This window comes from Electrophorus electricus, chromosome 5, assembly GCF_013358815.1.
Source record: "Electrophorus electricus isolate fEleEle1 chromosome 5, fEleEle1.pri, whole genome shotgun sequence".
Classification (NCBI taxonomy): domain Eukaryota; kingdom Metazoa; phylum Chordata; class Actinopteri; order Gymnotiformes; family Gymnotidae; genus Electrophorus; species Electrophorus electricus.
The window spans coordinates 29,935,908-29,949,332 of record NC_049539.1 but is presented as its reverse complement, the minus strand read 5'-3'; the positions used below and the strand labels follow the sequence as shown (position 1 = coordinate 29,949,332).

Genomic DNA, 13,425 nt, shown 5'->3' with positions numbered 1-13,425 from the left:
CCACTTCTCTGAGACCTGTCTTATGGTCGATTTGTCTCAAACATTTCACAAGTCTTGACTCATGGTAATCAAATCATTGCATTCTTGCAAAAGTCTGCAAGACTTTCAATGCCATTGTGGCATGAAAAATTGCCCTTCAACTCACTGCATGCTAGAGACTAGATGTTACCTCACCTCTAAACCCATAAACAACCACTATGATTAACAGCCCTATTAACATCTGACCCTCAGGTCAGCCTCATCCATCCTTTTCCAGATGTATATTTACAGAAACCCTCCAAAATGTTTTGATGAGCATGTAGAGTGTTGAGTTGATGCCCTGGACATGAGCAGATGCATCTGGTGTGGGTGCTGGGGTTGTCCTTATGATATTGTTTGGCATCCTGCCTTGACTGTCATATGGTGACAAGGATTATGCTATTTTGCTGTTTTTGGACAAAAATATCTGTGTTTCATCTCAGGAAATTTCCTCTTCATCTGAAGATGATACACCATGTGCGAGGTTGTTCTTTCCCATCTTCTTCTTCAGATACCTCTTCTTCTTAGAAATCACTATTCTCTTGTTTCTTCTGAAAATCTGAAAAAATCACATCTGCGACCTTTTGGGCACTGAAACCTGTGGATTAGAAGATGTCTGATATATTTAATCTGGGAGATGACAGGTTACCAGTGCAGCTGGAATGACAGGTCTGATGTGTGCAGTATGTTTGGTAGCGGTAAGCACTCTGACTGCCCATTGGTCTGTGCACGTTTATAAATTATAACATTATAATGATATAATAATTATATTATCCAAATTCTAAAAATAAATGGTGAATTCTCTGCATTTGCCTCTTCCATTATCACTATGCCTGACAAGACACACAGTTGCTTGTCCTGTCCCTCATCAGCTCTGGACAGCTACAACTCACAGTATTAGACCTCTGCAGCTGATCCAGAAGGCAGCTACATGACTCACTGAGCCACACCTGGTAGAACAGACACTGATTACAGTAGATCATGTCTTAGACGGGTCAAACTGATCTCATATGTGATGTGTGGCCTCAGAATATCCAGTGTCATGATCACAGCAAGGCTGTCTTCTATATCTGGATGTTCAGTTTAATTTGAATGATGTCGTGTATGATGTCTCAGTTAGTAACTGTGTTCCCTGAAAAAGATGCAGTCACATCACATAATTATTCAAATAAACACATTGTACTATTACTTTGCTTTTAAGGTTATTGAACTTCACATTGTCACAAAATCTCCAAGTTTGTGTCCTTTAATGCTACAATGATGAAACATGGAAAATATTTACTGTAAGCCGTACACTGCTGCCAAAAGCACAGGAGATTGAAACTGTTTTGGATCATTTTCAGGATTCACTCGTCTTGGTTCAGTCAGTCAAACTCCCGGAGTGCTGTGAGACACTTGAGCTGAAGCAGAGACACACACACAGTTGTCAGGTCTTAAAATGAGCTGAGTTTATTCTGACACATGTAAGGTTATATTATGTTCAATAATATAAATATTTTCAAAGAATAAAGCTAACTGTATCAGGATGCTAAAAAAACATTTCAACCAAAGGGCAACTAAAGGTGTCATGGTTAGTCCCTCCCAGGTTCCAGCTTCTGTGGTTTCCCTGTCTTGTGTGTTTTGGTCTTAGTTTCGTTTTCTCTGCCCCTCGTTTGATTTCCCACACCTGTCCCTCATTAAGTTTATGTATTTAAACCATGTCTTGATGCCTGTGTTTTGGCTCTTCATTTGAATGTGTTTATGTGGCTGTGCTTGTTTCTTGACTCCGTGTATGTATATTTGTATCATTTTGTTTAAGTTTGTTCTTTTAGCACCAAGCTTTTCCTTGTCTATGTTATAGCCTGCTCCCTTGTTTGCTTCCATGTGTTTAGTTCTAGCCTCTGTGTTTAGTTACTCCTGTATCTTAGCCCTTGTCCCGTTTAATCATGTATCCCCGTAATCATGTGCTCTCCGTATTGGCTCTATGACCCTGGACTGCTTTAACGACTCTGATTCTGGATTTGCCCCTAATAAATCTCACTGTTCTCTGCACATGCGTCCACCTCCTTAATGCTCAACGTTACAAAAGGATGGAGTGAAACCATACCATATTGTTACAAGATTTCCATTAACAAAGTGCAGAAACATACTTGCTCCAACTATAAACACAGAAAAATGTCTGCTCCAGGTATGAACACAGAAAACAGAATCATGTCTGCACAACTGCTCCTAAAGCATTGGCTGGGTTACACTAATCTAACAGATACATTACTTAGTCCTGTACATACATGCTACTCTGGTATTTAAGCTTGAACAACAACTGTGCCATGTGCACCTTGTGGAAGGATGTAGTACGCAACACAACTACTATGTTCTCAGTGAAAGACAGATCAGTTTCATTCACTGCCAGCAGTAGCATATTGTGGAATCAGAGCACTGTGAGAATTTCTGCAGGGTCAGGTCAAGTCAAGGGGTGAGACTACACATGGATGTGAGGAACTAGTCTTAGAATTAGGAAACAAACCACACAGAATCACAAAGACAGAAGCGTAACATAAGTACAGGCAGAGATCAGGCAACAGAAAGATAAGCAGATCAACCAAACTGTAGGACAAAACATGAAAACATCATCCAAAATACAAGGCCATAACAGTATAGATGAGAAACAAAGAAACCACACAGAACTGACAGATAGAGACAAAACATCACACTGAGACTAGGACATAACAGAGTTTAAAGACACAGAAGGACTAATTGACAAACTAAGAAGAGGTGAGGACAGTCAGGTAACAGACAGAGAGAGACGAGCTAAAACTGACCTCTAGAGGCCAGAGGCGGCATTACCAAGAGCCGGTGTTACAGGTGTGAAATATGAAATATGAAATATGTTGAACTCTTCCTTCTGCCTCATTACTGTCTGCTGATCTCACCACCTCATGTTTATGGTCCTCACAATGCCTTCCACTAGCCAGCCATCTTAGTGAGGGTCGTAATAACATAAAACAAGGAATAAAATACAGCAGCAAAAAGTGGAGAGGTCACAGGTTAATTAAAAACTAATTTAAACACACAGGTCTTCTTAAAAGTGCCTAGATCAAGAGCCCTCATACCAGCTTCAACCAAGAGTTCAGTGGACTAAACGAACCATTGTTAGAGGTGTCAGAGGTGTTTAGTTGCTCATTTAATTAACTAATTAATTATTAACAGGTGATGCTGTCAAGAAGTTAACTTGAGTTAGATAGACAGAAAGAACTTTGTTGTTCCCAACTGGCATTAATGGCAGGTGATCATGTATAATAGCAAACCCAAGTCAATCCATGTGATTATATAGACTCAGTAGTTCAAACACATCTGTGAGTCATGAGCTCCAGTGATGTTTCTGCATAATCTCTATGCACCCATGTTTTTCTTTTTCCTCAGTTTGGACAGAGCACTCTCAACCATTTCACTGCAAGTTATACTGTGTATGACTATGTATGTGACAAATAAACCAAACTTGAAACTAATCTGATATTAACGACTAGCAAAACTACTGATTTATTATTCGATTTATTCATATTTGATAGTTGAACATGACTTGAAAGATGTTTCATAGACACCCGTCTTTGTACGAGATGAGACTGTTTAAAGATTATGCTTAAAGGTTGTTTCACTTCAGAATTATTAACTATGATGCATCTGTCATAAACGGACAGGGAAGACATTGGAGGCAGTCCCACTCTGATTCAAAGGAAGTAATGAGCCTGCCTGAGACTATTAGATTAACCATTTGGAGGATTAGGTTTAGGGTTAGATTAAGCATTATACTTGGAGGGTTAGGGTTAGAGTAACCATTATACTGGAGGTAGGAGTTTTTTAAGCCATAAGATAAGTGGTTGGAGAATGATCTAATGTATCACTAAGGGGGAGGGGGGTGTCCTGAGTGATCATTTTTGTTTTTGGTTTGTTTTTTGGTTTTCTTTGGGGGGGGGGGGGGGGGGGGGGTTGAGTGATTTTTAAAAGTTAAATTCTGTGTGGTTAAGAGAGTGTCTTCTACCTGCAAAGATTTGGTTTATTTACCTTAGCACATTTTAATACACATGATACAGCACAGATCACACTACCACTAAAGGTTTAAAACAGGCTAGTTCTATCTGCATCTTAATCATAGTTGCCTTTATTGTCACCTTTAGGTTGAGATTGGTTTTAAATTTCTAAACAAATTTACATTTAATCTTTAGCATTTTACATAATATCAAATTATATTTGAAACTATCAGCAAAGTTCAGAACTGTGGCTCAGTGAAAATCTACACTTTCCCGAATAAACTATTTTTGCATTTACTGTAATTTACAATCTTTTTGGAAAGAAATCCACTAAAGACGCTGCTGCTGCCGCTTGTGTTTGCTCAAACATAACCTATAACACATTGCTCCATCATCTGTCTCTGTCCTTCATACACACCGACCGGCTTGAATCTGTTTGGAGGTAAAAAGACAAAGATTCATCAAGGAAGGAAAGATAAAACACTATTAGGAATATACAGGCATTTATAAGCATGCAACAAATCAGGGGTGTTTACAAACTATTTCTTTAAGTCAGAAATGCGAACGACAGAAGCAAGTGTTGGATCAGACTTAGCTAGAGAAAAACAGTTACGTTAAAAGCATAAAGTATGTGTAATGTTAGCATGCATTGCACTGATAAATATTAGTGATGCTTTTATTGTTGTTTATATTCTCATGCTGTATCATGACTGGCTGTTAATCTCTATGGTAATGGACCCATAAGGCTACAGTGCAGTGGAGAGCTGAATCACGGTATGTGATGTTCACATTTAAATTGAAACCTAATGTACACACCTCTGTGGTCATCATATCTACCATAAGAGAAGAAGTATGTGGGCTATGACCTGTGCATTAGTATTCAAACAAATAGTCTTAAATCGTATACACATTTCAGACAGACTACTAATTTAGCGTGGTTATCTTTTGTGGCTTTTCCCCCACACTATCTGACTATTTCTGCTTAGACAAGATGTGAAGTTTTACATTTAGAAACATTTAGTTACAAAACTGTCATTTCACTTATCAATTAGTTACTGTTAGTTTTTGCTTGTTTATATATGTATGTGTAGTATTATTAACATTTATAACCACTAGGTGGCACATACACCTTTTCTCATGTTCTTTGCTGTGGCGTTGCTTCCATAGTGTCACTACTGTTTTATTTCTTGAAGAGAGAATCCACTGCCTGTTATGGGCTGAGAGAGAGAAGCTTGCCAATAAAACAGCGCCACCAGCTGGTGCACCTTGCTAGGGAGCCGCTGAGAGACAAAGGTTACATATGTATATGCTATAGTTAAGGGAATTTGCTAAGATGTTTATGCAGTATTTTAGTTTAAACTAACTATGTCTTATGCCATGAACATTTACAGCATTTAGCAGATGCTCTTATGCAGAGTGATTTACAAAAGTGCTTTGTCATTTACTCATAGAGTACATCCTACCCAGTACAGAAGGTTAGAGTCCAAGACACCAGTGAACTAGAATACTGTAGAAGCACAAGGATCACTACTGATGCTTAGATGTACAAAACACATACAAGCTCTATATCAGACATGATAAGTGCAATAACAAACAATATCAAACTATACGTGCTAAAGGTTTGGTTATCCAACAGGTGCCAGATGAATAATCATTTAAATATTCCACAAACAGATGGGTCTTCAGTCTGCGTTTGAAGACTGCAAGGGACTCTGCTGTCTGGACAGCCAGTGGAAGTTTGTTACACCATTTGGGAGCCAGGACAGTTTGTCTTGACTTATGTCTTGACTTGTTTCTTGTTAATATCTGATGTGAAATCAGCAGTTCTTTTAATTCCCTGTGAAAACCTTCTGGACCAGATATATCATTTATATATTAATATATTGTGTCTAAAGCTTTTTATCCAGGCCAGTATCCATGTGGCACTGTGATCAGTTCTGATCTGATTGTGATTCATTGTGTCACGAATGGCTACCCTCATGTCTCTGTTTTTCTTTATTTCCTAGTTGTTCCGTTCCTTGGTATTGTTTTCCATGCCTGTTATTCTTTTCACCTGTGTCTGGTTTTGAGTTAATTAGTTCATACATTTAAACCCTGTCTGGTTCCAGGTGTCTGCTGTTCACTGAATGTCTGATTATCTGAAAACCTGTATCTGGCTGGATGTATGTTTCTCCGAGTTCTTCCTAGCATCTTTGTTATAGCTGCTTCCCCTGTTTGCCTTTGTGTGCTTTTGGTTTGTGTTTCCTAGCCTTTGTTTATCCTACCCCTTTGTTTATCATGTATCCTTGTACTCTTCATATTGGTAAACTGACCCTGGACCACTGACCCTAACAACCATGACTTTGGATTTGCCCCTAATAAATCTTGCTCTTCTCCACACATGCATCTGCCTCCACTTGCCAATAAAACTGTTGGGTCAGTTCTGATCTGACTACTGTTTAAGTTTGGTCAGTACCGTAGCATTAAGTTTGGTATGCCTTGTGTTTCAGTATTTCAGTGTCATCATCATGAGTCATGATCAAGTCAGTATGTCACATTTAACAAACAAATACCTCAGAAGGTACAACAGCTGCCTGTACTTTCCACAAAAACACACCAAATATCTGCCTACTGTTAAGTGTAGTAATACTGATTATCATATGTTTTATATGATCAGTGCAATTTGTTATACACTCTTCTACATGCAATTAAGCACTTGCTGTCTAGATGAATATAAATAATTCTGTCAATATACACTCATCAGCCACTATATTAGGCACACCTGATCAACTGCTCATTAATGCAAATATCTAATTAGCCCAGATGACAGCAAATCAATGCATTTGGGCATGTAGATATGACATGTTGAAGATGAAACTGAGCATCAGAATGGGGAAGAAAGATGATTTAAGTGGCTTTGAACATGTTTATTGGTGTTGGATAGGATGACCTGTTGTCACGGTAGGCTGGTCGTCCAGCAGGAGGGACACGCCCACTCCTGCCCAGGACTGCACAACACACCTGCTCCTCTCACAATCACCTGATTATTGACCTCACACATCTGTTCCTTATTTTCCTCTTTTATTTAAGCCCACAGGTACCTGAAGTCAGTGCTGTGCATTATCAGACTACAGAGAGATTACCGAGCGCCACTGAAACTCCGACTTCTCCATGTATTTTCTTTTGCTTTGTTTTGATCTGCTTATTGTCATGGACAATAAAAGCTACTTCCCTGAAACCTCACCTCTCGCTCCTTCTGTGCCGTCCAAGTCACATGGTATGGCCTGCCGCGTGCAGGGGGCGGGGGGGGGTTATTCCTGTTTGTAGCCACACCCCTGTAGCCACACCCACCTGTACTGGGTTAATTGTTAGTGTTTGTCAGTCTATTTAAACCTCCGTCAGTGTGTGCCTCACTGTTGGTCGTTGTTTGTTAGCATCTGAGTATAATGTTAATGTCCATGTTTGTGTAGCCCTTGTTAGTGTTTGTATAGCGTGTGTTTACATTACAATCTTAATCGTTAACGTTTAGTGTGTATATATTCGCTGTTACAGTTATTTGTGAGTGCCACCATTGTCCTAAATGTTCTATGTCCTAAATGTTTCACAACGTCGAGAGAGCCTGTGCATCCTGCTCCACACCCTGCGGCACTCGGGCATTCGTTACACCATCCCTTTATGACCAGCGTGAACCCATCTACTGATGGATACTTCCAGCAGGATAAAGCACTTATCATGAACCACAAATCATCTCAAACTTGAAAATGACAAAGTATTCACTGAACTCAAATGTCCTCCACAGTCACCAGATCTCAATCCAACAGAGCACCTTTTGGATGTGATGTGACAGGAGATTCATATATATATATATATATATATATATATATATATATATATATTTATAATGAGTAACTGCAGTATATTGTAGTAAGAAATGTAGATATACTCAAAATTGTAGTAAAGTACACAGTTTCCAGAGAAACAGGACGTTTCTGACAGAGGTCCTTCATCATCTGTGCAAACAAAGTGTTTCTGAATTAGTAGGAGGTGCAGCCAGTTTATATATGTTCAAGTATGTAAATATATATATGTAGAGAAAGAGACACTTTTTCATCTCTTTCTCTACATATATATATTTACATACTTGAACACGTTTAGTAACATTGTGGTAACAACTTTATAATGCAACATTGTTCCTACATACACCTTTACAATGCACCATTAAGAGCTGTGTTCAGTGCACACAGGTCTTTTTCCTGGAACAGGTGTGTGGTCTTTACTCAGTAGTTTCATGCATAAGAGGGTCGCCCTCTATACAGGGAAGTTTGCTCTTGAAGAAAAGATGATTTAGTGCAGACTGTCTTTAATCAGCTTCACACCAAGAGAAACACAGAGAAACACAGCGAAAGCTACACTGGATAGATTTTTGAGGGATGTAGTAAGATAAAAAACATGAGTGGTATTTGTAAGAGGAAACATTCCACTGAGGTTCAGTGTTGAGCACTTGGCTGGTAGACTGAAGGTCTATACCATAGTCTGGTCTATGCTTCCTGTTTGTTTTCCTAAACCTTGATGACACTTTTAAATGCTCTTGGTGTTCTCTTTTCCATATACATTTTCACAAATGCAGAGCACTGGTAAGGTGAGGAACTAAAGTTCTGAAAGAAAACTATTTACTGAGGGTGCCTCTAAAATTGTGTGTTTTGAAAATGAATTAAAATATAGACTAACAGCCTTCCAAAATTATACTGGTTTTAGAAACCAACTGATGTAAATGTCTAAAGCCACGTGGGAGCAACTGTAGTTTCACAGATCCAGCCTGTCTCGTATGAGCAGGGGATGTCATTCCACGTATTCAGAGAGACAACTTCATTGAAATAAACAGCACAGTCTTCATCATTGCCAGTATCATTGGGTTCCCCTGTCCTCCAGTATCTGGGAATAACACACAACACACAGAATACAGCACACAGATTACAATTTACTGCATTTAATTTGTTTTAATCACAAAATGGCACTGGTGCATAACAGCAACCTTGAGGTTGTTTTCAGTGAGTTAATCCACCCTGCATGCCATTGAAAAATGGAACAAATGTATGTTTACTGACCGCAGGATGTTAGAAAATAAAGTGTATGGGTGTAGTCTACACTCACAAATGTGTGAAAAAGGCACATTGTATTACTCACTCAGTGGTTAGTGGTGACCCATCCACCCACTTCCAGATCCCCTCTGTTTGTGCATCACTGAGACCAATCCAGGCATATATGTTTACCTCCTTAATGAACTCCTGGAGGGAAGGAAAATATAATTAGAATAAGGAGATTTGTGCTGATAGTGTAAATATATAATCTATATTACTCAGTCTATAGAATGTAGTTGAATAAGGAGATTTGTGCTGATAGTCTAAACATATAATCTAGATTACTCAGTCTATAGAATGTAGTTGAATTAGGAGATTTCTATCAGATCTGAGGGTCTTCTCTCCACTCCCCTCACCTGTTCCTCTCTGCTGTTTATGATCACCAGATCTGCTCCCATCTCTCTACAGTACTGCCTGCTCTCAGCCCAGTTCTTTCTCCCATTAGAAAAGTAGTAATAGCTGCTTCCAAATTTCCTCCAACCTTTAAAACACCTCTCTTCAAAAAGAAAGACAGTGAAGAGTGGTGTGACTGTAAACTGTCTTTTAGCAAATAATGCATTTTCATCAGTAAGTGTATATTTTCCATTGTGGTAGTACTAATATTATTCATCCTCACCCAGTTTTTGCTGAAATGCATCTCTTTCCATAGTGAGGTTATCATAACTGCTCTGTAATTGGTCTCTCTCTAAAGTCAAATTATTGTTAATGTCCAGTAACTGGTCTCTCTCCTTAATCATGTTGTCATAGCTACTCTGTAACTGGTCTCTCTCCTTAGTCATGTTGTCATAGCTACTCTGTAACTGGTCTCTGCCTGCATCGTGTTTTATCCACAGGCCGATGATAACAGCTGACAGGAGAACACACAGCAGCCCCAAACACACTGCAGCTGGTTTTCCAGAGCGCGCCTGCCTCCCCTCACAGCCTGGGAGAGTTACAACAGCAACAGAGTTAGACTTCCTCTACTGCTTTTCAGATTATACTGCAATGGTAAAGTACCTACACACCTACTCTTTGTTTATTTTTAATATTTTCTCCTTTAAAACAAAACAGGGAAGGTATCAAATAAATGAAATAACACATATGTGATTATGCTATGATAAATATTGTCTATTGTAGAGTTTGCATCATTTGAAGTAACTTTCCTATACTTTGATGACAGCTCTGCATGCTCTTGGTGTTCTCTTAACCAGCTTCATGAGACAGCAACCTACGATGCTTTTACATCAGTCTTCAAGATGTTCTCACATATGCAGAGCACTTGTAGGGTGAGGAACTAATCTAATCATTTGAACTAATCATTTGAATCTAAAATTGTGTTTTATAAATGATTTTGTGTATATGCTAACACCTTTCCCAAATTCTATTGTTCTTGAAAACAAATTTAAGCATAATCCATTAGATTAAAATGCCTTTATTACTATTAAAAACACATCTGTCAAGTGTGTCCAAACTTTTGACTGCTACTTTATGTGCTAGAAACTTCAAGTAATACTATTTATTTTCTTCTTAACCCACAACTTCTGTCTATTAGAAGCCTGAAATGTTGCTTTATTTTTTTAAAACATCATGTTCCAGCTGTCTGCTTTGCAGATGTATTTCAGTCTACATCTGACAAAATCTAAAACATTCCTTTAATGATGATTTAAGTGTTGTAATAGTTCTTTGATGATTTAAGTGTTTTAATAGTTTTATTTACTTTTGGCTAAGGGATTTTGCTCTTTTGTTTGAGTGGAACATATGTACAGTCTTTTTCCACAAAGAGGGTTCTTAAGACAGGAGTGGACTGCATTTTTTAACACTGTTCAGTCTTAAAAACATTTAAAAAATGATTTTTGTTTCTGCTGCAGCAAAACCAAACATTTCAACCATTCATTCCTTATTTATTTTTAATTAAATCCAGTCATTTTTTTAAAGATGTACTTTATTTTACTGGGAATTAAAGAAATTAGGCAACTAAAAAAATGATTAATTTTCTCTTTGGTTACAGAGGGATATAGATCCTAAATAATTCTCACTTTGTTCTGCCTTTGATTCTGTGGTTGATCTGAACATTTACCTCGTTTCTGTACTTCAGTGTCCAGGCAGAATCTTTCATGTACTCTTGCCCTCTTATTGTAGTTGTCTATGTTTGTATAGTGGCTCTCAAGGTTTTCATATTCGTTATCCTCCTCCATGGCACTGGTGGCTGTTAGATGTGGGTTCCAAGACTTCTGTGGGAAGATTCGTTATGATCATATCATGTGACACTGAATTAATTTTTTTTATTTTTTTTATGAAAATGAGGGAACAACATTGGTCTGTGTGCCTCAACCACATCTAGGACCTCTATATGTCCTCAACCATATCTATGTCCTCTATATGTCCACGACCATATCTATGTCCATGACCACATCTACCAGCACCTGGCCCGCCTGGTACTGGGTGGGCACCGGTAATTGTCATGCTGTGTTTGTATTACATTTATACGGTGCCTGGAGGTTCATGTTCATTGGACGGACGCATCGGGAGCCGCGTCCCTTGGGAGGGGGTGCTGTCACGGAACGTTCGCCTCCTGCAAGTCACAGGGTTTTGCCCGCCACCTGTGGAAGGATATTTGTTTGTGGCCACACCTGCACACACCTGCACATTGTCTTGTCATTATGTATATAAACCAGTGTCCTTGTGTGCTGGGTGTTGGTCATTGTTGATGTAGCGTTGTCATTGTTAAAGGTAGTCATGTTCATTGCTCTGTTCAGTGTTAAACATTAAGTGTTCACATTTACTGCTTGTGTTATATGTGAGTGCCGCTATGTTTTATGTACTTAAATGTTCGTTCATGTTGAAAGAGTCTGTGCGTCCTGCTCCACACCCTTCGGCACTCGGCCAGCACATTACATCCAACTCTCTGATTTCTTTTTCTCCTCTCTCCTCAGACGAAATTCTTCAGCTACATTCCAGCATTCCAACTACATTCCCGCTGGATCCGATTCCTTCCACTCTGTTCCAGACAGTCGCAAGAGATCAGCTTCCTTTCATCTCTGTTACCATCAACAACTCCTTACCTTCTGGATATGTGCCAACTGCACTCAAAACCACCAGGGCGGTACCAATCCTCAAGAAGGCCACACTTGATGGCTCCAACGTTACCAACTACAGATCGGTCTCACTTCTCTCTTTCCTCTCAAAAGCCCTCAAACAAGCAGTTTACAATCAATTGTCTCTTTTCCTCACCCAGAACCAGCTGCATGATCCCAATCAGTCTGGCTACACACGGGCACATTCTGCAGAAACAGCCCTCATAGCAGTTACGGAGAAACTTCATGCCACTAAAGCTGCCAAACTGTCATCTGTTTTGATTCTTCTAGACCTTTCTGCAGCCTTTGACACAGTGAATCACAGCACTCTTCTCTCTGTTCTCTCCAGGCTTGGTGTGACTGGCTCTGCATGGAGATGGTTTCAGTCCAATCTGGAGGGATGGTCCTATCAGGTGACATGTAGAGGATCCACTTCCAAACCATGTAGACTTTCCACTGGTGTTCCACAAGGCTCAGTATTAGGCCCCCTTCTCTTCTCTTTGTATACTCATTCTCTTCATGATGTAATATCTTCTCATGGTTTCTCCTACCACTGCTATGCCGATGATATTCAATTATTTCTTTTTCCACCCTCTGACACGCAGGTCTCGAGACGTATCTCAGCATGCTTGACTGACATTGCGACATGGATGACAGCCCACCACTTGAAGCTCAACCCCAGTAAAACCGAGCTTCTGTTCATCCCAGGTACTCCCAACCTTTACCATGACCTCACAGTTTCCTTCGAGAACTCCCTGCTATCACCATCTGAAGCTGCCCATAGCCTGTGCATAACTTTGGACAACTAGTTGTCGTTCTCAACTCGTGTCAAATCTAACCTGGACTTGCAGATTTCTCTTTTGTAACATACGAAGGATTTGTCCCTTTCTCTCACAGGAAGCTACCCAGGTGCTTGTGCAGTCTCTTGTTATCTCAAAGCTAGACTACTGCAACTCACTACCTTTTGTTTTCCTCTAAGAGCCATTAGACCTCTACAACTTGACAAGAATGCAGCAGCATGACTGGTCTTCAATCTTCTGAAATTCACACGTTACTCTACTGCTGCGCTCCCTTCATTGGCTCGCGATAGCTGCACGCATCAGATTTAAAACCTTGATGCTTGCCTACAAAGCCAAAAATGGACCAGGCCCTTCATCAATGAGGACAATGGTCAAAGCCCGATCCGTACATCAAGTACTTCGAACATCAAGTACTACAAACCTCAAGTACGGC

The 13,425-nt window shown here is 39.6% G+C and overlaps 1 protein-coding gene across 1 annotated transcript; it reads right to left on the bottom strand.

The window, feature by feature from the left end:
- Positions 1-8,372: 8,372 nt before the first annotated feature.
- Positions 8,373-13,425, bottom strand: LOC113568990 (C-type lectin domain family 4 member M-like). Its single transcript, XM_035525916.1, has 6 exons — positions 13,414-13,425; positions 11,196-11,349; positions 9,756-10,061; positions 9,496-9,635; positions 9,186-9,286; positions 8,373-8,933 (listed from the first exon to the last, which is right to left on the bottom strand). Exons 2-6 carry the CDS (start codon positions 11,311-11,313, stop codon positions 8,777-8,779), a joined length of 822 nt encoding a protein of 273 aa, XP_035381809.1. The 5' UTR covers positions 11,314-11,349; positions 13,414-13,425; the 3' UTR covers positions 8,373-8,776.